The sequence below is a fragment of the Geotrypetes seraphini genome, chromosome 2 (assembly GCF_902459505.1).
Source record: "Geotrypetes seraphini chromosome 2, aGeoSer1.1, whole genome shotgun sequence".
Lineage (NCBI taxonomy): Eukaryota > Metazoa > Chordata > Amphibia > Gymnophiona > Dermophiidae > Geotrypetes > Geotrypetes seraphini.
The window spans coordinates 500,892,180-500,919,805 of record NC_047085.1 but is presented as its reverse complement, the minus strand read 5'-3'; the positions used below and the strand labels follow the sequence as shown (position 1 = coordinate 500,919,805).

The window sequence follows — 27,626 nt, the reverse complement described above, 5'->3', positions numbered from 1 at the left end:
GTGGAATCCATGGATTCTCCAAACAGCTCATCACCCAGGCAAGGCGCATTAGCCAGTCGATCTTGATGATTGACATCAAGTTCTGAAACCCTGAGCCATGCCAGACGACGCATGGCCACCGACATAGCCGTGGCTCGAGAGGTCAGCTCAAAGGTGTCATAGATCGACCTGACCATGAATTTACGAAGTTGTAAAAGTGATGAAGAAGTTTGGCGAAAGGCAGATCTTTTGCGGTCAGGGAGGTACTTTTCAAAAGCTGACAAATTCTGAATGAGATGCTTAAGATAGAAAGAAAAATGGAAAGCATAATTCCCTGATCTATTAGCTAGCATCGCATTCTGATACAATCTCTTGCCAAACTTATCCATGGCCTTACCTTCTCTGCCAGGAGGGACCGAGGCGTACACACTAGCTCCCGTGGATTTCTTTAAAGTGGATTCCACCAAGAGAGACTCATGAGGGAGTTGTGGTTTGTCAAAGCCAGGAATGGGGATGACCTTATATAAGGAGTCCAGTTTGCGAGGGGCTCCTGGGATGGTCAAAGGCGTCTCCAGATTTTTGTAAAAAGTCTCTCTTAATATATCATGGAGAGGCAATTTTAGAAATTCCCTTGGAGGCTGTTCAAAATCCAGTGCATCGAGAAACGCCTTGGATTTTTTGGATTCAGCCTCCAAGGGAATAGAGAGAGAGTCACACATCTCTTTGAGAAAAGAGGTGAAAGAGGTTGCATCAGGCTTAGAGGACGGATCTAAAACAGAAGGATCCTCGTCCGCCGATGAACACTCCCCCTCAGAGAGAAGAGGCTCTTCGGAGTCACCCCACAGATCAGGATCCCTTACTTGGAAGCTGCGGTCTCGGGACTCCGGTGTGGAGGGTTCCAGGTGTCGAGTTTTGTGTGTCGACTTACCTGACCTCTGGGAAACAGTACCGGGAGATGTTATGGGTTGTGCCGGTGCCGAAGTTTGCATAGCCTGGTGTAAGGACCTCGGTTCCGGCGCTAAGATCGGCATGGATACCGACGAAGCCGAATGTACCGGTACCGACAGAGTGGATGCAGATAAAAGAGGTTGCTCCACTGCCAGTACCGGTGGCTCAGACTGGACCGGGACTGAAAGGTTCAGTTTCAAAAGAGCAGGAAGGAGCTGCTGTAATTGCTCCTTGAGCTGCACCTGCAAGACGGTGGCAATTCGCTCGTCCAGCGAAGGCACCGGCACCGCTTTTTTCTTCTGCGGTACCTTCGGTGCCGCTCTACACTCCGAAGAGGAACCCGAGGTTGAGGGGCTCACCTCAATCGGTGCGGAGCGCTTCCGCGGGCGCCTCGAGGTCGGCAGGACTGGGCTCGCTGCTACTGAGACCGGAGGACGCTCCAGCGGGGAAGGCTTCTTAGCCGGCTTACCTGGAGGATGCGACGCCGGCGCGGTGTCGATGAGGTAGGTGCCGACTGTGTCGGGGCCGATGTCGGGGCCGGTGCCGCCGAATCCGACATATCGGTACCAAACAATAACCGCTGCTGGATCTGTCGGTTTTTTAAGGTTCTCTTTTTTAGAGTGGCACAGCGGGTGCAGGTGGACGCCCGATGGTCAGGACCCAGGCACTGTAAGCACCAGTTGTGCGGGTCGGTTAGAGAAATGGGCCTCGCAAACCGCTGGCACTTCTTAAACCCGGGTTGGGGTGGCATGAACGTAAAAACGGCTTCTGCCAAATCGAAGGCCGAGGCCTTGATGGTGGCAGCAGGCCCCGCCGGGGCAAAACCGAAAAAAGAAGAAAAAAGAAAATTCAATTTCCAGAAAGGTTTACGCGAGCGGGAAGGCGAATGAGGAAAAAGTTTTCAACAGCCGTTGAAAGTGCGTCTTCTTAGCTCCGTGGAAACTAAGAAACTGGAGACCGCGTGCCTCTGTCGGGCGGGAAGGCACTCGCGCGTGCGCGGTGCGGCCTACTAGAACTTTCCAAGTTCTTAGAGTGCAATCACTCTAAAATTGTCCGTACCGGGGCCCCGTCGGTGCCGTCACCCATCAGTCAAGAATATGCTGCCTGCTTGTCCTGGGATAATAATTGCTCACAATGGGGCAAAGAGTCATATGGAGTGTATAGCAATGAGCTGAGCCTCTATGAGCATTCACATAATAAGGCCCTGGGTTTGTAACAAGACTGCTCCCCCCCCAACCATCTGCACAGGAAGCCACCACTCAAAGGGCTTTGTGCTGCTCCCGAGCCCCCATTCCTTCACTTTGTGACTAATTCCGACACTGCTTCCCTGTGGGGCCTTTTATTTCCTGCAAAGTTGTTGCTTTGACCTCTTAAGACTCACAATCAGTGTGCCAGCTCTTCCCTAGATGTCTGCAGGCATCCTAACTGAGGAAACGCCTCTCTCCTGTTCTGCTTTATCTACACTCACACTCCCTGAGCTGTAGCATTGATAACAAAAGAAAGAAAAACATAGGCCAGACCTTCCCTCCCTGACAGACCCCCTTACGTGTAGTGAATCTGTGCACCCCGCCTTTCAGAAATTTTGGATTTTACATTTTCTGACTTGCCAAGTTACCCAGTTCCAGGAGGATACCAGGCCAATCCTGGATTTCTGACAACCCACTCCTGTTGCATTATGGGACTTGTAACATCAATTTCAATGGGTAGAATCAGGAACTACAAATACCCACACTGCATTTGGGATGTAAGATCAAAACCAGGACTGGCTCTAGTCAGGTGGGTGTGTGCTTTTTAGGGGGTCTTGGTCTTAATGCTTTATTCTGTATCAGACTGATAGAAAGTTTAGTGTTCAAATATCAAGTTTTCTATTTATTTTTGCAATTTACATACTGGAGTGTTTCTGATCACAATAAAAATAAATTTTAAAACCCCCTAAAAACCAGGACCGACCAAAAAGTGCTCTCCTGCACATTGGTAAGCTGGCAATTTAGGATTTTATTACTTTCTTGCACTCACAGATTGAACTTTGGGATTTATGGTGCTTGATCCTACCCACTGAAATGAGTACTGCAAGCCCCATAATGCACCAGGATGGGGGGGAGGGGTTTCATCAGAAATCTAGAACTGTTCCCAAATCTCCAGCCTGAAGCCGGGTAACTTGGCATCTCTGCATTCATTCATTCCTTATTTTTATTTTATTTATTTATTAATTTTTCTATACCGTTCTCCCAGGGGAGTTCAGAACGGTTTACATGAATTTATTCAGGTACTCAAGCATTATTCCCTGTCTGTCCCGGTGGGCTCACAATCTATCTAATGTACCTGGGGCAATGGGGGGATTAAGTGACTTGCCCCAGGGTCACAAGGAGCAGCGTGGGTTTGAACCCACAACCCCAGGGTACTGAGGCTGGAGCTTTAACCACTGCGCCACACACTCCCCTACACCTTAGTACTTCTCCTCTCTTTAAGTTGTGCAAACTCATTCTAAATCAGAATGGATAGCTGTGGCTTCCAGACGCTGCATAGAGGGCTGACCTGCCCAGTGGGAGAGTCGGGGACTGCCCACAGCCAGCTCTGCCCAGCCCTGCCCATTGCTCCACCCCTAGTCCAGCCGATTGGCGACCAGAGGCAAAAGAAGATGTCTCCCCATGAAGCGGCAGCAAGATAAGAGCATAAGAAGTTGCCTCCGCTGGGTCAGACCAGAGGTCCATCGCGCCCAGCAGTCCGCACCCGCGGCGGCCCATCAGGTCCACGACCTGTTAAGTGGTTCCTGCCTTTTCCTATAACCTATCTCTAAATCTATCCACAGGATAGCGGTAGTAGGCGGTGACCTTTTATGAAGGCCTTTCCTGCTGCTGCTGCAGCACAGGATGGGAATTCGGCAGGAAATTGCTGCTTATCGGTGAGTGGGTGGGAGAAGACCTGCGGAAGCGAGAGTCTTGGCAGCTTTGGGGGGGTCAGGTGTGCTGCAAGGTTCATCACTGTCTGCTTTGATATTTAATCTGTTTATGTTTCTGGTATGTAAGCATTTAGCAAATTTAAGTGTTGGTTATCAGTTATACACCGATGATTTACGATTTTATTTTCTGGTATCAGAGGTGATACATGAGGGGTTTAAATTGACTGAACTTTATCGCAGCAGTAATTGCAGAGTTTAGTTATCAGAGGAATTACAGTATTTTTGAATTAGAAATTGTGCTAAGCTATTAACAGAGTACTGTAATGAATAAAATATCATTTTCCCCCAGTTGGTATAATTGTACAGGGATGGGGGGGTGGGAGGAAGTTTAATTATATATTGATGGGTTGGATTAATAGAGAATACTATATATATGTAATCACATGTGTAATAATAGGGTTGGGAAGGAGGGATTTATTTTATTTTTAATTGTGAAATTAATAATGATAGATACTCAAGTGATATTGTATAAGTTTAACTGTTATTTTCTGACACACTTGTTGTAAGATGAAAAAATGAATAAAGAATATAAAAATAAAAAAAAAAGAAATTGAGCTAAGCAAAATAAATCTTGTCCACCCATTTAATATCTGTACTTGGCCCCTCGGCTATATGATAAGCTTTACTGTAGAAAGGCATTAGCATCATATCTCTCTTATCCAAATGTTCTAGTGTGTGCTTATTAGGTGTTTCATAGTTGTAGGTAATATGCTTGGAAAAGAGACGGCTGAGGGGAGATATGATTGAAGTCTACAAAATCCTGAGCGGAGTAGAACGGGTACAAGTGGATCGATTTTTCACTCCGTCAAAAATGACAAAGACTAGGGGACACTCGATGAAGTTATAGGGAAATACTTTTAAAACCGATAGGAGGAAATATTTTTTCACTCAGAGAATAGTTAAGCTCTGGAACGCGTTGCCAGAGGATGTGGTAAAGAGTGGATACCGTAGCTGATTTTAAGAAAGCTTTGGACAAGTTCCTGGAGGAAAAGCCCATAATCTGTTATTGAGAAAGACATGGGGGAAGCCACTGCTTGCCCTGGATCGGTAGCATGGAATGTTGCTACTCATTGGGTTTTGGCCAGGTACTAGTGACCTGGCTAACCAATTAGTGCATGCTAATTGATTTAGCGTGCGCTAAACGCTAATGCGTGCATGTTAGTCTATAGATGCATTAGCGTTTATTGCGTGCTAATTCAATTAGCGCGAACTAATCGGTTAGCGCACCTTAGTAAAAGAGGGGGTAAGTTTCAATTTGCTGATTTTGAGTTACCTCATTCATTGCATTTATGTTTATATTTGGTATTTTTACTAACGTTATGCTGTTAACAAAATTGTAAGTTTTATGTTGAACTGCATGAGGGGCCGCTGAAAAGTTCTCAGCCCAACCAACAAAGTTGGGGCAGTCTCCACTGAGGGCTATACACTTAGTTCAGCAATTTTTCCACTTTTTTCATTCTATATTTTTCCAACTGAATGAAAAAAAGTGGAAAATCACCAGACTTAAGGTCTGGATTCTCAAACATCCGTGTTAAAAACCGATGGGGCGCTGTCGCAGGCTTTCTTGTAGTGATTTAAAAAACGTGAGTCATTCTCAAAAAAATCACGCATGCAAATGAGGTCAGCGGACCATCGCGAAGATTCGCTACATTTACACGCGTTGAATCATTGGCGATAGTGATCGGCACATGTGCACAGTACACAAAGAAAGAGGCGTGAATGTGCGCATGTGCTGGGAAAAGCAACGCAATGCAATAAGCACGCTCCTTCTATGAGCATGATACAATGGAACCTTGGTTTGCAAGCATAATTCATTCCAGAAGCATGCTCGTAAACCAAAGTGCTCATATATCAAAGTGAGTTTCCACATAGTAAGGGAAATTCGCACCCCCTCCCCCCACCACGAGGCTACCGGCGCTGCTCTCTTCCACTCCACCTCACCACATCCCAAAAACGATCCAACCCCACCCCCGAGGCCACTGGCGTGCTTCCACCCCTTCCCCGACAACCGGCATTGTCCGCCCACCCAAACCCAAACCCTTAGCGCGATCTGGCATTGGCACACAGCACCAACCCACAGGACGTGCCAGTGCCGGAAGAGCCTGCCACTTGCCGCTAATCTCTGCTGTGCTGGGCCTTGAGCATCTGCGCATGCTCAAGACCTTCTGGTCCAAATGAATGTCAATCCAGATCGGAGTATGATCAGAGATACTCGGGGGACTAATCTCCACTGAGGATACCAAGGGGAACAATTCTGGAGACACAAAGACATAGTCAATCCGGGACCAAGTATTGTGAGCGCAAGAAAGATGAGTATAGTCCCTAACCTCAGGATGTAAAAGGCGCCAAGGGTCAACCACTGAGAGAGTATCACAAAAATCAGCAAGAAGACGACCCCGAGCCCCCAAAGAAGAGGACAAAACACCCGACTTGCCATTATCGGGATCACTGACCAAATTGAAATCTCCCACTAGGAGCAAAGGGTCACCAGAATGTCGAGCAAGCAGGGCAACCAATCCCTGTAAAAAGGAGGATTCAGATGAGTTAGGCCCATAGACCACCAACAACAGATAACTCTGGTCTCCCAACCTAACACGCAACAGCAAGTAGTGAGGACCTAAACCCCCAGTGGTGAAGACTTCTGGACTAACACCGCAACGCCACCATGATGCCCAGGGGAAGAGGCAAAATAGACCTCCCCCATCCACGAGTGACGTAACTTAAGGTGTTCCTCGTCTGTCAGGCGGGTCTCCTGCAAACAGGCTATATCAGAATGTTGATGTTGAAGAGCTGCCAGAATTTTAGACCGCTTAATCGGCGACGTGATACCCCCAACATTCCAAGAGGTTAAGCGAAAAGGCGTTGCCAGGTTAGCCACAGAGAAAGGAAAAGGAGCCAAGAGACAAAGAAACCCATAGAATGAAAACCCCAGGAGCCCAGCCTCCCCCAGAGCAACAAGTTCCAAGATAAGCAGTAACACAACATGGAGTAGTCCCAGGAACCCAGTTGGAAATACCCAATCCAACTGATACCAAGAACCCCAAAAAACAATCCAAGAGAGCAAACATAGGAGGACAAACCCACCCCCAAAACCTAAAACCCAACCCACCCCTTCCCAAACACCACCTCCCCCCTCCCAAACCAATCCTCCCATGGTCCCAACAACAATTACACACCCCGTCCCACAAACGGGGAACGGAGTGGGAGTCACAATAGGACGTGAACAGGGCCCCCTGTCCCCCCAGCCCCACCCACCTCAGAAACCCACAACCTGGAGCAGATCCGAAACAAAAACCCCACACACACTCACGCACCTGACCAACCACATCACTCACTCACCCACCGGGCTGCCCTACAGAATCCCAAGGCTACAAGAAACACCGTAATAACAGTGAACAAGGGCGCAGCGTCTGAAAAGTCCTCCAGAGATCACCATAGTCCTCCAAAGAGCTTGGCTCGGTACAGCGTCCAATCCCCACAAACAGTCACAACCCCCCCCCCCCCCGAACATTCATTCCCAAAACAATACACTGTGAAGCAAATCACAGGAACAATGAAATGACATTACTCAAGCAAAGAGATACAGTCCCCCCAAAAAGAACCAAACCCCTACCTTCCATGCCCAAGCAATCAAACCCTAAACGCAGCAAAGACCCCACAAACATGCCACACTCATACAGAAAATAACAAACAGAAGATATTGGGTAGGCAAGGACCCAAAGTTAGGACTAGGCCACAAGAGATCAGAATTGGCATCCTCGTTACCCGCAGGATCAAGGTGCGGAAGAGGGACCAGGCAGAGCGTCCAGAAAAGACTGGGCATCCTCGACAATAGCATAGCTCTTCCACCAGATCTTCAGGTGTGCTGGGTAGAGTAACATAAAACTCTGCTTGCGATCGAAGAGACAAATCAAACAACTAGCTCAGTTAGTTTCAGAACTCCCTTTCACTAAATCAGATAATATCAGATAATATATCTCAGAAGGAGTCTTCATAGACTTAACAGAAGGAGTCTTCATAGACTTAACAGAAGGAGTCTTCATAGACTTAACGACTCCTTCTCTATGAAGACTCCTTCTGCGATCGAAGAGGACAGAACACACCGTGGAAAAGTGCCGCTGGCATTCTTGTAAAGCTGGGGAATAATCCTGGAAGATCTTGATTGGAGATCCCTCATAGCAAACAAAGAGTGTTACGCTTTGCCTGTAGCGCCGCATAAATTCAGCATTATGGGCAGAGTTATGAACCTTCAAGATGACGACTCGGGCGCGGGTGTGATCATCTTGGCGCCTGCCTAAACGGTGCGCTCTGTCCAGGCGCAGGGGCCACATACCATCCGGCAACCGGCAACGGGAGCTCATTCTGGAGCCAATACTCCAGGGCGGGCAAAAGAAGCGAATCAGAAACCGCCTCAGGGAAGCCCAAGCAGCCGAAGATTATCCCTCCTCGAACGGTTTTCCATATCCTCAATCTTGTCTGCCTGACGCTGCAGCTGCTCCTTGAAAGAAAGGAGATCCGCTGCTGAAGCAGTGTGCACGTCCTCCACCAGCGCCACCCGCATCTCGAGTTCTCTGGTGTGCCTAGTGGTCTCGGTGAGGAGAGCTTCCAAGGTGGTAAGCTGCCCCGAAAGGTGCTCGAAACGGGAATCTAAGGCCCGCACCATGGACGCCAATAGTGTTTTGATGTGCGCTTCCGATAGGGGTAGCGCAGAACCCAACTCTGCTGCCGCCATCTTAGGATCAGGTTTCGGAGGCCGCACGTCTCTTTCTTTATCTTTTCTGGATGTCCTCCCACTCATAGCCAGGCTGGTGTGCTGGACAAACCTGTCCATGCACGGCTCCTAACACAAATGCTCCATTTCAGACGCAAGTAGAGGCCAGGCAAGGCAGGAAAGGACCCGGGGCCCTGGAATATGAGCAAGGCACATCTTGCTCCGCTCAGCACATCACGTGACTCTCTGAAAATTATTTTATAAAATTTCCCCTGAAGTGTCAGCAGGTTTTGAATGCTGGATCTCGTGCTTCTCTACCTGTTCCTGTAACAACTTTAGAACATAAGAATTGAAATACTGGGACAGACCGAAGGTCCATCAAGCCCAGTATCCTGTTTCCAACAGTGGCCAACCCAGGTCCCAAGTACCTAGCTAGATCCCAAGTAGTAAAACAGATGTTATGCTGCTTATCCTAAGAATAAGCAGTGGATTTCCCCAAGTCACTTCAATAATGGCCTATGGACTTTTCTTTTAGGAATTTATCCAAACCTTTTTTAAACCCTGCTATGCTAACTAAGCTCCTTCTTCATCCAGTTTAAGAAGTGTACTCAGTCTGTGCTAGTGGAAGGACACATACCAACACACTGAAAGGACACACACCAACACACCAGTGCCAGGATTCACATTTCCATCATCTAAATACTAGAAGAAACATAGAAACATGATGGCAGATAAAGGCCAAATGGCTCATCCAGTCTGCCCATCCACAGTAACAGCCAATATTAATAGTAAAGAATTATTTAAATTAGTTAACAAGAGATTTTTGAATAGGACACTTGCTTTTCAATTAGGGAAAATGAACTTTTGTTTAAGCCCGCTGATTTGTCAAATGGATTCTTTTTGTGTTTTTAGAAAGTTTATTCTTACAAAATTTGTTTGGCTGGGTAAAATGCCTAGAATTGCTTTAGTATCTTTACAAAAGTCAATTGCGGAAGCTGGGGTAAATTTTCCAAATTTTTATAGATATCATCAAGCCTATATTTTACGCCAGGGTATGTATTGGATCCCAGAACTCATGGAAAATATTCTGGATTGGCTGCATTTAGAATGGCGACTCTTGTTTCCTCTACATTTATCTCATGTTCTCAGTATCAATATGCCTAGGAAATATAAAGAAAACAGAATTTTGATGGATACATGGAAAACATTGAGATATGTTAGTAATTTAACTCCTAATCCAATAAATAAATCAACAAATCAATCGTTATGGATAAACTACAAGATTCAAATTGGCGGATTTAAAATCGTCTGGAAGCATTGGATTATTGCAGGTATACGGACTTTAAATTATGTTATTTCAAATGGTAAACTGCTTGAATTTTCACAGTTGCAACATAAATTTGGTCTTAATAAATCACAAAGTTTTAAATGGTTGCAACTGAAGCAGGCTATTCAGGAGGGGTTCCCTGAATGGAAAAGTCTCAATAATCAGTATAGTCTGGAGTTCTTATGCTTTCAGGCGGATTTCTTGGGACACCAAGCCGCTCAGTGGTATAAAGTGATATCTGGATTCATGAATAAAAAAACAAAGAATGGTCTTAGAGACATTTGGGGCATTGAGATTAAGCATCAAATTTCTGCATCTCAATGGCCACGAATTTGGTCTTGGAGAATGAGATGTACAATGTCCGCATCTATGAGACAAACTTGGTTTTTTTTGTTACATAGAGCATTATGGACCCCTGTTCGATTACAAAAGTTGGATAGCTCTAAGTCTAATAGATGCTGGTATTGTAATCTGGAAGCAGGGACCTTAGATCATTTATTATTTTACTGTCCCTATATCATGGCTTTTGGAAATCAATTTGGTTCCAAATAAATTGTTTATTAGAAAACCATGTAGCTCTATCATATTCTATTCGGTATATCTATGAGAACAAAGAGTCAAATATCATCAAGTAATAACAAACTTTTATTGATAATGACAGGAGTTGCCATGCAACATATCACTAGTAACTGGAAAAATTATAACAATCTTAATTATACATTCTGGTGGAATTCGTTGTGTCACATTTATAAAATGGAAAGAGTAATTGCTTTGCAGAATGGGAATTATAACAATTTTAAAAAGATCTGGGGTCAATTGGCAAATTATTGTAATGATTAGGCATCATTTTTCACTGATAGTATATTTATACATAGAGGGGTGGGGGGATGGTATAAATTTCTTTTTAAAAGTTAATTATTAAATAAGTTTATAATATTTATATTATATTTTTGATTGAAATATTTAAGGGAAGGGTGGGTGGGGAGGGATTAATTTATATATTTAGGATGATATTAGTAAGAAATTCAAGTGATGTGTTTATTTTTTATGATGTAATATTGTGTACTTGTTCTAAGATGATAAAATGAATAAAGAATTGGGGGGGAAAAAAGAAAGTTTTTAAAAACTTATTTGTTTGATAAGTTTGTCAAATAATCATGCATTTTTATCTTATTATTATGTTTTACCAAATTTTATGTATATGTCACTGACTGTACAGTTCTTGTTCTCTGTTAACCACCTGGAACCTCATGGATGGGTGGTATACAAGAATAAACATTATTATTATTATCTCTTCCTCTCTCTAAGACAGGGGTGTCAAAGTCCCTCCTCGAGGGCCGCAATCCAGTCGGATTTTCAAGATTTCCTCAATGAATATGCATGAGATCTATTAGCATATAATGAAAGCAGCTCAATGTCTTCTTCTCCATTTGTATTCTGTTATTCGCTTGTTTTCCAACATTTTTTTTATTATAACACATTAAAACTATATTGCAACCTATGTATATCTTTCTTCTAACTAATTTGCACCATGTAATCACAGGCCGCTCTGTGACCTCTTCTCCATCTGTATGTTGTAAGTCGCTGATTGTACAGCTATTCTTCACTGTGAACCGCCTAGAAGTCGCAAGATTATGGCGGTATAGAAAAATAAAGTTATTATTATTATTCATTGGGGAAATCCTGAAAACCCGACTGGATTGCGACCCTTGAGGAGGGACTTTGACACCCCTGTTCTAAGAGATCCCATGTGCCTATCCCAGGCTTTCTTGAATTCAGACACAGTCTCTGTCTCTACCACCTCTTCTGGGAGACTGTTCTATGCATCTACCACCTTTTCTGTAAAAAAGTATTTCCTTAGATTACTTATGTTCTTACTCTTGAGCCTATCGACTCTTAACTTCATCCTATGTCCTCTCATTCCAGAGCTTCCTTTCAAGTGAAAGAGATTCGACTCATGCACATTTGCGCATACCAGTACCAAGATTGACACTTCCATCCTCTGAACTAACTAGAGGACACACCAGCACACTGGGCCAGGACTCATGTTCCTCGCATCTGAGAGCTGCAGGAAGTTGTCCAGCGGTAGTAGACATTAGAGCCTGTCACACTTACTGTTGGTCGAGCTGCTCTCCAGGGTTTGCACGAGGATGGCGTCATTGCTAGGTGGAGGATCCTCCACACGCTCCAGCAGTGCCTGCACCAGCTCATCCCGATTGGTGGGAAAGATGCCTATGTGATCTCCCGGCTGATACTGCAGTTCCTTCTGTCCCCCTGTGTCAAGCCTTACCAAAATGGTGGAACGGCTGCAACGAGACATTTGGTCACTATAAGTAGGTCAATGAGAACCCCAATACTCATACCAACTAATATACGGAGTAGAGAAGTGGCCTAGTGGTTAGGGCTGCATCCTCCGAACCCTGCGGTTGGAGGTTCAAACCCAGCGCTGCTCCTTGTGACGCTGGGCAAGTTACTTAACACTCCCATTGCCCCAGGTACATTAGTCAGATTGTAAGCCCACCAGGACAGGGAAAAATACTTGAGGACCTGAATATAAATCACTTGGACTGTAAGTGGGTCTATAAATAAATAAATATATATATATATATATATATATATACACACACATATATAAAAAATTGGATGTGTGTATGTATGTATCTATGTTCTAGCATAACTCTGAAACGCATGGAGAGATTTCAACCAAACTTGTTAAACATATGACTTACTATCTGGGAAAAAATACTGTGGGGGTGGGAAGGGGGTGACATGTAAAAATTATCAAAAACAACAGATTTTACTGTTTAATCCATAGTTTTCAGGCTCCTTGAGATTAATACTGACACTCCTGATGCCGTTTAAGTCTAAGTTCAGCCCCATAGAGAGGAACATAAGAACATAAGCAATGCCTCTGCTGGGTCAGACCTGAGGTCCATTGCGCCCAGCAGTCCGCTCACGTGGCGGCCCAACAGGTCCAGGACCTGTGTAGTAAACCTCTATCTATACCCTTCTATCCCCTTTTCCAGCAGGAAATTGTCCAATCCTTTCTTAAACCCCAAAACTGTACTCTGCCCTATAACGTCCTACTGGAAGCGCATTCCAGGTGTCCACCACACGTTGGGTAAAGAACTTCCTAGCATTCGTTTTGAATCTGTCCCCTTTCAATTTTTCTGAATGCCCTCTTGTTTTTTTATTTTCTGAAAGTTTGAAGAATCTGTCCCTCTCTACTCTCTCTATGCCCTTCATGATCTTGTAAGTCTCTATCATATCCCCTCTAAGTCTCCTCTTCTCCAGGGAAAAGAGACCCAGGTTCTCCAATCTCTCAGCGTATGAAAGGCTTTCCAAGGAACATTCTTGTGGGAAGGAGGTGACATAAAAATAATCAAAAACGACAGATATTAGTGTCTAATCCATAGTTTTCGGGCTCCTTGAGATTAATACTGACACTCCTGATGCCGTTTAAGTCTAAGTTCAGCCCCATAGAGAGGAACATTCTTGTGGGAAGGGGGTGACATAAAAATAATCAAAAACGACAGATATTAGTGTCTAATCCATAGTTTTCAGGCTCCCTGAGATTAATACTGACACTCAAGTCCAAGTTCAGTCACATACAGAGGGCCATTCTTGCTGCTAAAAATGAAGATGTCCACAAAATAAACAATCAAATACTTCCTGTTTTACCAGATGTAATCACTGAATACAAGTCTATCGATACCGGAAGATTAGGATAAATAAATATCTGGGCAACGCCGGGTGATCAGCTAGTATTACAATAAAATTCAGCTGGCAGCAGTCAGTATTTTTATTTTTATTTTTTAAATATTGATCATTTCAAGCTAGATTAGCCCCAGATGTTCAGTGCCGAGCCATGTCCAGGCACCAGCACTGAATATTGGGGGCTAAATTCTGTGGGGATGGCCACCAGAGCCTATGCAGGTCTCGGCCGATATTCAGCTGGAGTCCGCACAAGACTGTTATGTGGGTCCCAGCACTGACCATGAATATTCAGTGGAGAAACCCAGTACAGTACTCCCCCAAAATTCACGGGGGTTTCAAAAGGCAGGGGAGGCAGTAGAGGGCAGCTGGAGCGCCGGAGGGTGAAGAAAATCACTCGCGGTCTGCTCCGACCGCTTCTTCCTGTAGTAAAGTCAGGATACACCAATCAGGAGCTGCTTTGGCCCGACTTTACTACAGGAAGAGGCGGTCGGAGAAAACCGTGAGTGAGTGGGTCCACAAACCGCAAATTTGCGGGGGAACACTGTACTCTTGCTGAATATTTGTGGTTGGGGAGTGATGGGGTGGGGATGGGTAGAACTGGGCAGGGATGGAAGCGGGTCTAGGGGACCGGAATTTCCAAACAGAAAATCTGGTAAGTCTACTATTTCTAAATAACATTTCTATAGCACTGCTAGACGTACGCAGAGCTATACAATACACGTGTAAGAAACAATCCCTGCTCAATAGAGCTTACAATCTAATTAAAATAGACAAACATGGGATTAGAGAGTTTCTCACAGAAGGAATAATCAAATAGACTTGGGTACTTTATAAGTGAGTGGCAGTTAGGAGTTAAAAACAGCCTGACTCTCCATGGCCGATCCGTGCAGGCCCGACCAATTCACGAAACAAAAAAAAAATTAAAATGAGGGCAATCGGAGGAACGCCCCCCTCTGACCGCACGAATCGCTAGTGTGCAATCCTGACGCATACGCAGACCATCTGCTTTCCCTGTAGATCAGGGATCTTCTCAAAGTCCCTCCTTGAGGGCCGCAATCCAGTCGGATTTTCAGGATTTTCCCAATGAATATGCATTGAAAGCAGTGCATTCAAAACAGATCTCATGCATATTCACTGGGGCAATCCTGAAAACCCGACCGGATTGCGGCCCTCAAGGAGGGACTTTGAGACCCCTGCTGTAGATGGTCTGCGCATGCGTATGGTGTCCGTTTTTGCTGGGTTTGGGTCTTTTTTCACTGGCCTCGACTCTCCTGCACTCCAAGGGAAGGGCGACAGCAGCCTCTTCCCCTTCGTCGACACAAGTTCACTGCCCCGGCGAGTCCCTTCTGCGAAGAGCCACAGCTAACACGTTTTTGTCAGCCTAGCTATCGCTACCATTCAGCATTCTTAGTTGGCATTACTTATGTCAGCGAAGGCCTATGGGAAATTATATCAATCTGACTCTGGCATGGGAATGCAGATAGACCCTGAGGGCAGGGAAACTGTTTTAAGTATCCCTGATTGATATGTTTCAAGTATCCCTGATTGAATCATGACTAGCTAAAAGGTGTTAATGTCTGATTAAGAGGGTGCTTAGGACAATGGGTCCAGGTGCAAACAAAGAAGCCAGAGACTTAATCCCATCACCATGCCTGCAAGTAACAGTTTACAAATTCTAAAAGAAAGATACTGGGATATACAATCTCTATCAATCTATCTATCTATCTCTGGGCTCTCTGGTTCTTTCCTTCTCTCTCTCTCTCTCTCTCTCTGCCTTTCCCTAGAACTTCACGCTTCCTTCTGAACTCGGTAAGGCAGGGAAACTGCGTTGCTCTCTACTTAATTGTAATGCTTAATTGTAATGCTTATAAATATTGCTTTTCTGTAAGACTATTTCTATAATATATTTTTTATGCAATCACCTCTGGCTTTGCCTCTTTGATTCTACTTCCTGGTGAGTCTTCAGTGAGGGAACTGAATCTGGGACCAGCGTTTGTCAGTACGCCTTTCACTTAACCCCTACCACCTAATATTGGGGGGGCCACTAGCGAAACTGACAGTTTTCATTATAGCAGGGGACTTTTAAAAGTAGGCAATTATTGACTCTCCTGCTTTCTGCCGCCCTTCCCTGCAGTGCAGCCCTGCTTTATAACCAGGGGCTCGCACTGCGGGGAAGGGCGGCAGAGAGCAGGAGAGTCGGGGCGGTAAGAACAGGGTTCGGCTGGAAGGGGCAGAGCAGCAGAGATGGGCTGCAGGGCTGGGATTTCAGACCCGAGGACAGCGCGGTGCGGGCATCTCGAAACTTCTGAGTTTCTTCAAGCAAGACATGCTTGCAAGATGTTCGTATCGGGGCTCTGTCGGATGACATCACCCACTAGTGAAAATACCTGCCTGCTTGTCCTGGGATAAGGACGTTTGCGACAGGCCCCCAGCAGTCGCTTCTTGTGTTGATCGGCCAGCCCAGTCCGTCTCCAAGATTTCTGTAGTGAACTGCGTCCCTGCCTACTTTGCATGCCGTTCCCCTCATTTGCATGCACGGATCGGAATTGGATCAGCACAGAGGTAAGTGAATCGGGCCGGAGTAAAATCGGGTCGCAAACCGATCGGTACACGATCGGTTTACTTAGTGAATCTAGCCCTTAGTGGAGATAGTGAGACCAAAACAGTGAGAAAATTTCAAAAATGTATGGGATAAGTGTAGAGTTTTCCTAAATAGAAGAGGATGGAATAAATCAGCACTTTAATGACCTACGTTCTTTAAATAGGTCCTGTCCTAGAGAGATGCAATCTGCATGGCGCAGGAGGAAACTGTTTTCAACTCTTAACTCCCACTCACTGCTGTCAGATACCTAGACCCACTGTATCATTTCCTCTACCGTAATCTCCCCAACCCTGGAATGTCTTATCTAAATTAGATTGTTAGCTCTTCTGAGCAGGGACTGTATATTGCATGTTAAAATGTACAGCGCTGCGTACACCTTTTCAGCGCTACAGAAATAATAAATAGTAGTGGTACAATGCCGGTCGCCTTGTTGGACCATACATGTCGTCATTTGCCATCACTGGACCATTTAGGTTACTTTCTGATATTCAGAAATTTAAGAAGGCGTTGAAGACAACTTTATTTGCAGAGGCTTTTTCATGAAAGATTGTTTTATTTATTGGAGAATTTTTAGATGCAGGTAAATTATCAGGTGTTAATATTGTCTGTTTGAATATTTATTTTATTTATTTATAAAACCACTTATATCCTAAATGGTTTTACATTCAGGTACTTTATCATATTTCCCTATCTGTCCCTGGGGCAATGAGGGGATTAAGTGACTTGCCCAGGGTCACAAGGAGCTGCGAGGGATTTGAACCCACAGCCTCTGGGTGCTAAGGCTGTAGCTCTAACCACTGCGCCACACACTCTGAACCGCTTAGGTTTAAGCGGGTTATACATAGGGGATACCAGATTTTCCTGACAGAAAATCCGTGCCCATGGCCATGCCCCCCCCCCCCCCAGTTCTACCCCATTCTGCCTGTGTCACGCCACATTCCATCCCTAGCCCTGCCCCCAAATGGCATCCGCACATGCGTGTGACGGCACCGTGTTGCGTCCGAGCATGCACGGACGCCCCTTCCAGGCATGATTTTGACGGGAAGCTTTTCAAAACCTGGGACAAAGTGCCGGGTTTTGAAAGGCTGTCCAGACCCCCGGACATGTCCTCAATCTAATCTAATCTAATCTAAACCTTAAGTTTATATACCGCATCATCTCCATGGGGAATCCGGACGTCTAGTAACCTCAGTTATGCATTTTTAAATAAATAAATATTTTCCACATCTCATATTCATGCGTGCACGCTGTCTGCTCGTGGACGTCAGCTAATGTGACCATGACAAGGTCACTTGTTCTTGTTGAAAACAAGAGAATTGACCCAATGATCTCCACAGACAAATCCAAGAAGAGAGAAGCACAAAACAATGTGGAGAAATGATGTTCCTGAGATGGACTTTATTAATATTATTGGATGATAGCAGGTATACGTATTTTAGTTGATGTTATACCTAATGGTAAGCTGCTTGACTTTTCACAGTTGCAACATAAATTTGGTCTTGGTAAATCACAAAATTTTAGATGGTTGCAACTGAAGGCTATTCAGGCGGGGTTCCTTGAATGGAAAAATTTAAATAATCAATATAGTTTGGAATTCTTATGCTTTCAGGTGGACTTCCTGGGACACCAGGCTGCACAGTGCTATACATTGACAGCTGGATTTGTAAATAAGAAACCAAAAACTGGTGTTAGGGACATTTGGAGCATTGAGATTAAGCATCAAATTACTGCGTCTCAATGGCCACGAATTTGGTCTTGGAGGATGAGTTGTACAGTGTCTGCATCTATGAGACAAACTTGATTTTTTCTGTTACATAGAGCATTATGGACCCCTGTTCGGTTACAAAAATTAGATAGCTCTAAGTCTAATAGATGTTGGCACTGTCATCTTGAAGCAGGGACTTTAGATCACTTATTATTCCCATTATTATTATTTTATTATTATTATTATTTTCATGTGGTATATATTAGTTGTATATGAATTTGGGAGGGGGGGGTTAAATCTTCTTGGTGTATGATATTGAAAATTTTTCAAGTGATGTTGTATTATATTTGGTTGATATTTACTGTATACTTGATGTAAGTTTAAAAATGAATAAAGAAATTAAAAAAAAAAAAAGATCACTTATTATTCTATTGTCCATTTATTTTGGCTTTTTGGAAATCAATATGGGGCCAAATAAATTGTTAGAAAATCCGGTGGCATTATTGATTGATACTGTATTATTTGGCATGTCAATGAGGGCTAAGAGCCAAATATCTTCAAAAAATAATAAGCTTTTACTTATTATGACAGGGGTTGCCATACAACAGATTACAAGTACAGTGGTACCTCGGTTTGCGAGTAACCCGGTTTGCGAGTGTTTTGCAAGACGAGCAAAACACTCAGCAAACTTTTGACTCACAAACCGAACACTGCCCCGATCAACGAACACTTACAGTCCAGGAAGCGCCACTTCGGGGGATTCCTCTTCCGTCTTCCGGCCAGCCTTCTACATTGGGTGCCTTCTGCAGGTTGGAGGACCTCTGTCTGGGCCTGCGCAGCCGGGTGCTGTCCCGCCTGTGCGTTGCATGTGACGCGCACAGTATCAATCAACGGCGTTGTGCGTGTCGTGTGCAGCGTGCGGGTAGGGCGGCGCTCGGCTGCGTGGGCTCAGGTGGGGGCTCTCCAGCTTGCCGGGGGCAACCGACATGGAGGGCTGGCCGGCGGCTGGAGGAGGCATCCCCTCGAAGCGGAACTGTGGGGTTCTCCGGCGGCTGGCATCCCCCCCCCACGAAGCGGCACTTTGGGGTTCTCCAGCGGCTGGCATCCCCCCCCGAAGCGGCACTGTGGGGTTCTTCTTCAGATGATCGACGGAGGAGGCAGACAGAGGAGACGGCGCTGCAGCACCCGGCACCCGACAGGTATAGACCCCGGGTTCTAGAACAAATCGTTGCTATTTTCTATGGGGAACTTTGTTTTGATAAACGAGCATTTTGGATTACGAGCATGCTCCTGGAACGGATTATGCTCATAATCCAAGGTACCACTATAATTGGAATAGATTGAACTATAGTTTCTGGTGGAATTCTTATATCATATATATAAAATGGAAAGGGTAATAGCTATACAGCAGGGGTATTTAAGAAAATTTCAGGATATTTGGGAGCCTTTAACAAATTATTGTAATGAATAGATACCATTTTTCCCTTAATAGTACATGTCCAAGACGGTGGGAGAGGGGGGAAAGAAATGTTAGGAAATATTTTATTATATGGTATATCTGTTATATTTTTGATACGGAAGGGTGGGAAGGGAGGTGATAAACTTTTTAAAATGGATTATTGCAGAATATTAAGTACCTAAGTTAAAATGTTTTTATTTGCTGAGACACTTATTGTGAGTTTTAAAATGAATAAAGATTTTAAAAAAATAAATAAATAAAAATATTAAAACTTGGCAAACCACATAAAAACCTCTATGACGCAGTCCGCTGAAAAGCTTTTGGACCCTGGACCATCATTTCTCCACACTGTTTTTTGTTTCTTCTTGGACTTGTTCTTGTTGGGCGCTTAGTAGCTTCCTGTGGACTACCTGGGCCTATATTAGCAAAAATTTTCTCCTATATAGGGGCCAGCAGTGGCATACTGAGGGTAAGTGGTGCCTGGAGCATTGACGCCCATCTCCGCCCCCCCTGCCAAGTGCGCACCCCCTTCATTTCCCCGTACCTCTTTAATTTAATTCCTGGCACGAGCGGCATCACGAACTTGCTGCCCGTGTCTGCTCTCCTTCTGACATTACTTCTTAGGTGCGGGACCTGGAAGTGATGTCAGAGAGAGCTGACATCGATGCGGGCTGGGAAAATGAAAGAGGTATGAGAGAAGGGGTGCACGTATGTGGCAGGGGGTGTCAGGAGGAGTGGGGGGGGGGCAGAGAGGAGGACGGGTGCTGGTGCCCCCACCAAGACAACTCCCGGGGCGGTCCTTCCCCCCCCTTTACTACACCACTGGGGGCCAGTGAAAAGACATAATACAAAGGGGTTCAAGAGTCTCACCTGGAGTTCTCACTCTGTAGGTTTAGCTTAGAAATAAATGTTGACACAAACACCTTCCGCCTGTGTAGCTGAGAAAGACCTGGGGAGCACAAAGACATTTCAAAAATGATATTAACAGAGGTAAGCCAGCTATGGATGAACAAATGCCTACAGGAAAACCTGAGTCTTGATTGTGGGAGGAGCTCACAGCTTCTGCAGTCCCAGCTTCTCCCAGCAGGAGCCAGTGTGTTGGAAATGGTGCAGAAGCCCAGGTCTGGCCTCCAGCCAAGCATCATAGACACCTTGTGACCATTGTATTTTCTGATATAGATTGTTGTACTGTTTTTAACAAATGACATTCTGTATTGAAACATGTTTGTGTAATAAATCATTGAATACTAATTTCCTGCGACTTTGAACCATTCTCATTTTGTTTGTGGAGCTTTGGATCTTTCCTGTGGAGTTTTGGTCCGTTCCCTGCTGCGGACCTCTCCATCGGTTCTTTGGATTTCAACTTTAGAAGCCCAAGTAACAGGGGAAATGCTAGCTCCGGCAGACCCAACTTTTCACAATAGGAGAGGGAAATGGCATAAAAGTACTGGGCTGTGAGAGATCTCTAGTGCTGAGCTGTGCTAAGCGGTTTTCCAGGGTGTATTACCTGTGATGAGGTCTGGCACATTTGCTTGAATGGACAGTCTGTGTCTGGATCGCTTCCAGCTGCACTGAGTCGTGAAAACATCGTTAGCAACTGCTTCAGTTTCTCCGACACAAAATGTGTCACAAGCAGCCTGGGGAGAAAACGTAGAAAATACAAATGATAGGAGACTCACAAAATAAACTGAGCAGTATATCAATGGAACCTGAAGGTAACCAGGTTAGAAACTTGTGGCATGACATAGAACAAAGCCATGATAAATAGAATTTACTCTAGGGAAGAAGGGTGGTAAGTGGAGTGCCTTAGGGGTCTGTTCTGCAGCCAGTTCCATTCCATATTTTCAGAAGTGATACTGCAGAGATAATAGTGGGAAAAGTTTGGCTTTTGGAGCATGTGCACGGATCGCATGTGTGCAGATTGCACAACAGCGATCCGTGCAGGCAGATGGGGGCGTTCCTCCGATAGCCCCCATCTGCATATTTGTCTTTACTGAATTTGTTGGACCTGCCCAGATCAGGCAGGTTAGTGAATCTGGCCCTAAGAGAAGTATACAAGTTCAAGTTTCCGGGTGGGTGGGAGGGGAAAAGAATCAGATTAAAAGATTTATATTTGTTTTATTGTAGACCCCTGCTCTAGCAGGAACACATTTAAACAAGATAGCAAAGGAAAGACATCCAGGTACCATGCACCGAGCAGCCAACCAACTTGGGGGAGGGGTGTGTGAGGTGGAAAGAATCAGATGAAAACATTTACTCATATATAATTCCCTTCATGAGCACTAAGCTCAGACTCCTCTTTGTCCTATGTGATTCCACCTCATCAGACCCCCCCACCTTAATTCCCTCGATGAGCACTGTGTTCTGACTCCCCCTTTTGTCCTGTGTCTGTCATAATTAGATTGTAAGCTCTTCTGAGCAGGAAGCATCTCATGTGTGTACAATGTGCTGTGCTGCACGCGTCTGGTAGCACTATAGAGATAATAAATTGTTATTGTTGTACGTTAATTGTTTTGTTGCTGCCGTGCCTGGTGTAAATCGAAATGTCGGTCCCATTGCTAACTGAGGTATTTCAGCTGTTTTGGCAGTTGCATGAAAATGGATTTGCAATTGTTTTAATAAAATTTATTAAATAAATAGAGATGTGCTGTCATTTTAAGATGACTTGTAAACATGAAAGATAAAAGTTATATTGTTTTATGTTGCCTCCCATCCAAAATGATACCTGCCCATTTTTTCAAAGGCAAATACAGTGTTGTATTTATAGCCATTCGTTGACTAGATCCAGGTGGTGGGTGTGGGTTGGAGGGCACGGTCAGTGATTGACACGATCTTTACATGAAAAAGATTGGAGACCCCTGCAGTGGCGTAGCAAGGGTGGGAGGCACCCAGGGCGATGGTGTCTGCCCTCCTCTCTGTCCCCCGCTCCTTTCGCACGAACCTCCCCCTGCTCCTTGCGTGCCCCCATGCCACTCTTGTGCCCTCCTTTCTCCACCCCCATACCTATTTAAATCTTTGCCAGCGTGAGCAGCTTCTCCAGTCTACTGCTCACGCTGGCATTGGCTTTACCTCCAACGTCACTTCCTGGCCTTGTGACCCGGAAGTGATTTCAGAGGTAGGTTAGCACAACCCGGAAGTGATTTCAGAGCTAGGCCAGCGCGAGCAACAGGCCAGAGTAGTTGCTCACGCTGGCAGGATTTTAAAGAGGTACAGGGGGGTGGGGAAGGGAGGTTGCGAGCATGGCATAGGGTGCCCCCAAAAGAGTGCCCAGGGGTGGTCTGCCCCCACCCCCTTTACTACACCACTGGACCCCTGGCATAGGCCATCCAGATGGTATACTATGGAGCTCACAATCCAAAATAAAGACGTCTGAAAACTGTCACAAGTTGGCACTTTGACGACCTAATTGCTAGGGCATCCAAGAACCACAAAAAAATAGGGCTGTTGAGATGTGAAGATCTTTACTCCAAAACCAGTCTTTATTGATTAAATTAAACCCAATGGATTCTTGCCCAGAAATAGCTAAGAAGAAGAAAAAAAACCCAAACCTTTAATTGAATCAGGTTGGGCAGACTGGATGGACCATTCAGGTCTTTATCTGCCATCATCTACTATGTTACTATGATCCAAGTTTCTGCAATATGAAATTGCCTTCATCAGGGGCAAAACTTTATGACATCCAAATCACCTTTAGAAAGATGGATAGCAGCTTGTACCAAAGCAGCGAGTAAGCCTCTGTGGCATCTTCTCTTGGAATCGTGCCAAAAGTACTGGGACAGACAGGAGATTCATTAAGCCCAGTACTGTAGTCTGTTTCCAACAGTGACCACCTGGCAAGATCCCAAGGAGTAAAACAGATTTTATGCTGCCTATCCCAGGAATAAGCATTGGATTTTCCCATTTTGATTTATTAGGTTAGATTTTCTGAAATAGGTAGGGAGGGATTGGGGGGGGTTTCTATTTTATTTACATTTGTCATATTTATTAAATGTATTACATATGGTCTTTATCTACCTTCATTTTTCTAAGTTTCTATGTTAAATCTGGATATTCAGCAATAACTAGGGTTACCAAAAGCCCAGGATAATCCTCTTTTTAGAGGACTGTCCGGGTCCCAGATGAACTTTCCAAAGCCTAATTCCACTAGATCCTCCCCAAAACTGAAACTATCATTCCCCTCTGCAAAAGGTATATCCCGCGTAGGAAAACTAGGAACATCCCTCCCCTTTAGAACCACAGAACTCTGGAACAACCTCACATCCCCGCTCAGAATTTCAAGCTCCCTCCATTCCTTCCGCAAACACCTGAAAACTTGGCTCTTTTCTAAAATCTAACACCTCCCGCTCTTTGGTTCTTTATCTTCCTAGCTCCTTTCCTATAACCCTTCATTGTAGCTCCTTTTCAACCTAACCCTGTAAACCGTGCCGAGCTCTATGCTCGTGGAGATGGTGCGGTATACAAACCTAAGGTTTAGTTTAGTTTAGTTTGTCCGGGTTTTGGAAAGCCCCACTGAGCTCCTGCCGCACCTGGAGGGCATCTGAGCATGCTCCAGGCCCTCCAGACCGCAGCCGGAGTTTGTCGGGGAAGAGAGGAGGTTTGTGGGGGCAGGGTAGGAGGTACAATAGGGTGGGATCATATGTTCGGATTTTTGCAGCCTGAAAAATGATAACCCTAGCAATGACCGCTATTCAGACAGAAGAGCTGGTGGAATGGGACAGTTCAGCGCAGCTGTTCCGTTGCGGCCGGCTCAGTGTGGGACTTTTAATCGCAGCCTTTTCATCATGGTCCTTTAAGAACGGGCCATTTCAGCGCAGCGCACTGAACTGTTCAAGTTTCAAGTTTATTTAAAATTTCTTATACCGCCTAATCAAGCCTTCTAGGTGGTGTACAAAAATGCCAAAACCCTGCGCCAAATTAATTTGCAATATAAACAAAGACAAATCGGGGGCAATGCCAAATTTTTATAGACATTGACGAACGGGAACGAAAGGGAAAAAGGGTTGGAACTACAACTGATAGAGAGAAAAGAAACATTCAACGAAAAAAACCAAAGGGAAGGGAAACTGAAGGTAAAAGCCTTTCCTGAATCTAAGTTTAAGTTACAAAGGCATCAAGGAATAAAAATGTCTTTATACCTCGCCTTAAAATTGCAAGACTTGTTATTTTGCGTAAGTGATTTGGGATACTGTTCCAAAGAGAGGGGGCACTAACGGAGAAAATTGTAGCCCTCATTATACTGATATATTTCAGCGAGACAATAGTAAGAAGGTTGTGAGCTGTGGACCTTAACGTCCTAGTTTGATTATACGGAATAAGTAAATTGTTTATAAATTCAGGTTGGTTATTTGCTTTGATTTTAAAAATAAATAAAATAATTTTGTAGGTGATCCTATGTTCTATTGGAAGCCAGTGAGCTTTCTGTAGAAGGGGAGTGACATGGTCATACTTTTTTGTGTTGAATATGATTTTTACGGCAGTGTTTTGTACTATTTGAAGTCTTCTTATTTCCTTTTTTGTAATGCCTTTGAGGAGGACATTGCAGTAATCTATGCATGAAATAACAAGGGGATGAATTAAAATGTTCAAGGAAGAAGGCTCTAACAGTTTTGCTAAAACTTTAATCATACGTTTAATTGCTCGTTGATGAGAAACAAAGATGACCAGGTTATCTGAAGCAAGTAGTGTTTTCTAGAGCAGTATGATAGGTGCCATTGACTCATATTCGAGTCCTAGCGTTTTGATGAACATCATCAAGTTTTTGTGGCAGAATACAGAAGTAGATTGCCAGAACTTTCTTTGGCGCAGTATAAATTTGATGTTGTCACCGGCAAAATCCCCCAAAATAACAGATTTAATGCTGCCTATGCTAGAATCAGCAGTGGATTTTTCCCAAGCCCATCTTGACAATGGCTTATGAGCTTTCATTTAGGAAATTATTCAACCCTTTTTTTAAACTCTGCTAAGCTAACTGCTTTCACCATATTCTCTAGCAACAAATTCCACAGTTTAATTACACATTGTGTTTTAAATTTACTTCTTAGTATCTTCTTTGCACCACCCCCCCCCTCTAGCTTGTATTTCTCAATCCATACATGCATTTTCCAAGCAAAATTCTATCCACAGGAAAAACAGTTGCAAGTTTCCAAACTTTGAGAAGCGGTACATAGCTTGCAGATAAAAAGCACATTTAGTATTTGTTTAGTGTGGACACTGGAAACTGTTCCTTTATACTCTACAGACTACTGATATGGAACAATTTCCAGTTGTAGATAAACTCCAGTCCTGGTATGTTAACAGAGATTTGCTGTGTTTGCTTATTTGGAAGACAGGATAAAATATCCCTGTAATATATTCTAGTTAGTAGAGTCCTATTCATTTCATTTCTTGTCAGGGATCATAATTCTATATGGGTGGCTAAGTGCTGGCTTTTGAAAATATTGAATAGATAAAAGTAATATGCACGTCCGAACACTTTTTCACTTCAAAATGTAAGAAACACAATGTGTTTTGGACCTGTGAATGAAAAGTTGACCCTGTTAAGTAGACACTGTGAATATAAGAAGGTGAGATCCTTTTCCTCGTTGAAAGAGAAAATTTGTGATTGCTAATGTGAAAGGTCAGTAAGAATTAAGTGGGTTGACAAGACTACATTGTGTTGGTTGGCAAGAGCATAATTCAATCTTGATACGTCTCACATTTCTACTCCAGGACCATTATCCCAGTTCTCAAGCACAGTGTCTTTGCTGATTCACGACACTGGCTTAGGATGTGGTAGGGTTTAACAAAAACGCAGATCCTTTAGGGGTGGGATAAATGTCTGAAAATGTTGTAGGGCTGGTTTTGCTCCTCATCTCCTTCATAGCATCTTCCCTCTAAATGCCCAGGCACCCAGCAAATTCACTCTTCTGTGTGCAGGAAGAAGGAGCTCCATCTACATGAGGGCTCTGAGCCCCAGCTATATCCTCAAACCATAGCACTGGTCAGGGTAAGCCAATTTGCCTCTTAGGCAGACTCTATGCCAATATGAATATTCAGTGTGTGTAAATTGAAAACTAAGGGGTCAATATTCAAAGGGACCAATATTCAGAACAATTTAAGTAGGCCAGAGATGCTCGTATAGTACCATAAGCTGCTCTGGGAAGTCGTGGCAGCCATTTTCCCAGATGCCATCAAGGGGCAGTGCTTCTGCCCCCAATGGCCCACCACTGGACCATGGGAACTCGCGGCAGCCATTTTTGATTGTGGCTCTGCAGGGGGCAGGAGCGTAGGAAGATTGCTCCTGCCCCCACTTCAATGCTAGACAACCAGGGCTTTAAAGGTAAAGTATAGAGGGGTTTGGGAGGTGGGTTGGTTTAGAGTCGGCCAGGACAGGATGCGGGAAGGATCACTCCTGTCCTGGCTCATTGCTGGACCACCAGGGCTTAAGGCAGGCCTGCAGTGGGAATTGGGGGCTGGGTGCAGAGCTGGGCAGGAAGGAAAGGGGGAGAGAAGGAGAGCTGTGTGCAAGGTAGGGCATTTGAATATAAACCTCGGTTTAGATTTGGGTAGGTTTATATTCGAGTATATAAAAAACAAAAAAAGTGCCACTTCTCGACCTCACAACTACAGACCCATCACATTAATCCCACTTTTCATAAAGCTAATGTTGGAAGTAGTACAAATTCAATTGATGAATCACCTAGAACACTTTCAACTACTCCATGACTCCCAATTGGGCTTCAGACAGTCATTCAGTACTGAGACGGAAACTGCATTATTTTCACTGATCTATATAATCTACTAAGCAATGGTCTAAATGCGCTCGTCCTTCAACTGGACCTCAGCAGCATTTTCGAACTTGTGGATCATGACCTGCTGCTATCCTGCTTAGGCGCCTACGGTCTATCAGGAAATGTATTGAACTGGTTCAAGGGCTTCCTGAAATCTCACAGCTACCAAGTCAAGTTTGGGGGACACACTATCTAGGCATGGACCAGCAACTGTGGCATCCCACAAGGTTCCCCATTGTCGCCCTTGCTCTTCAACTTCTACCTTGCTTCCCTAGGAGAACAACTCAGTAGTCTAAACGTCTCCCATTACAGCTACACCGACAATGGTACAATCGTCCTCCCTGCCACATGCCTGACGCCCACAGAAATACACAGAATAGACACCATCCCGTCCACAATAGAAAATTGGATGATCCACTTCAAATTAAAACTGAACACCGAGAAAACAAA

The 27,626-nt window shown here is 44.5% G+C and overlaps 1 protein-coding gene across 4 annotated transcripts in view; it reads right to left on the bottom strand.

Moving 5' to 3' along the window:
* The window catches only part of NOS3 (nitric oxide synthase 3), a 195,057-nt gene that overhangs the window by 41,944 nt on the left and 125,487 nt on the right, over positions 1-27,626 (bottom strand). For all 4 annotated transcript variants that reach the window (XM_033932081.1, XM_033932083.1, XM_033932085.1 and 1 more), the window contains 3 exons: positions 20,915-21,044; positions 20,278-20,356; positions 12,040-12,230 (listed from right to left, as the gene is read on the bottom strand). In XM_033932081.1, the coding sequence (XP_033787972.1) occupies positions 12,040-12,230; positions 20,278-20,356; positions 20,915-21,044 (400 nt within the window). The remainder of the gene's footprint in view (positions 1-12,039; positions 12,231-20,277; positions 20,357-20,914; positions 21,045-27,626) is intronic.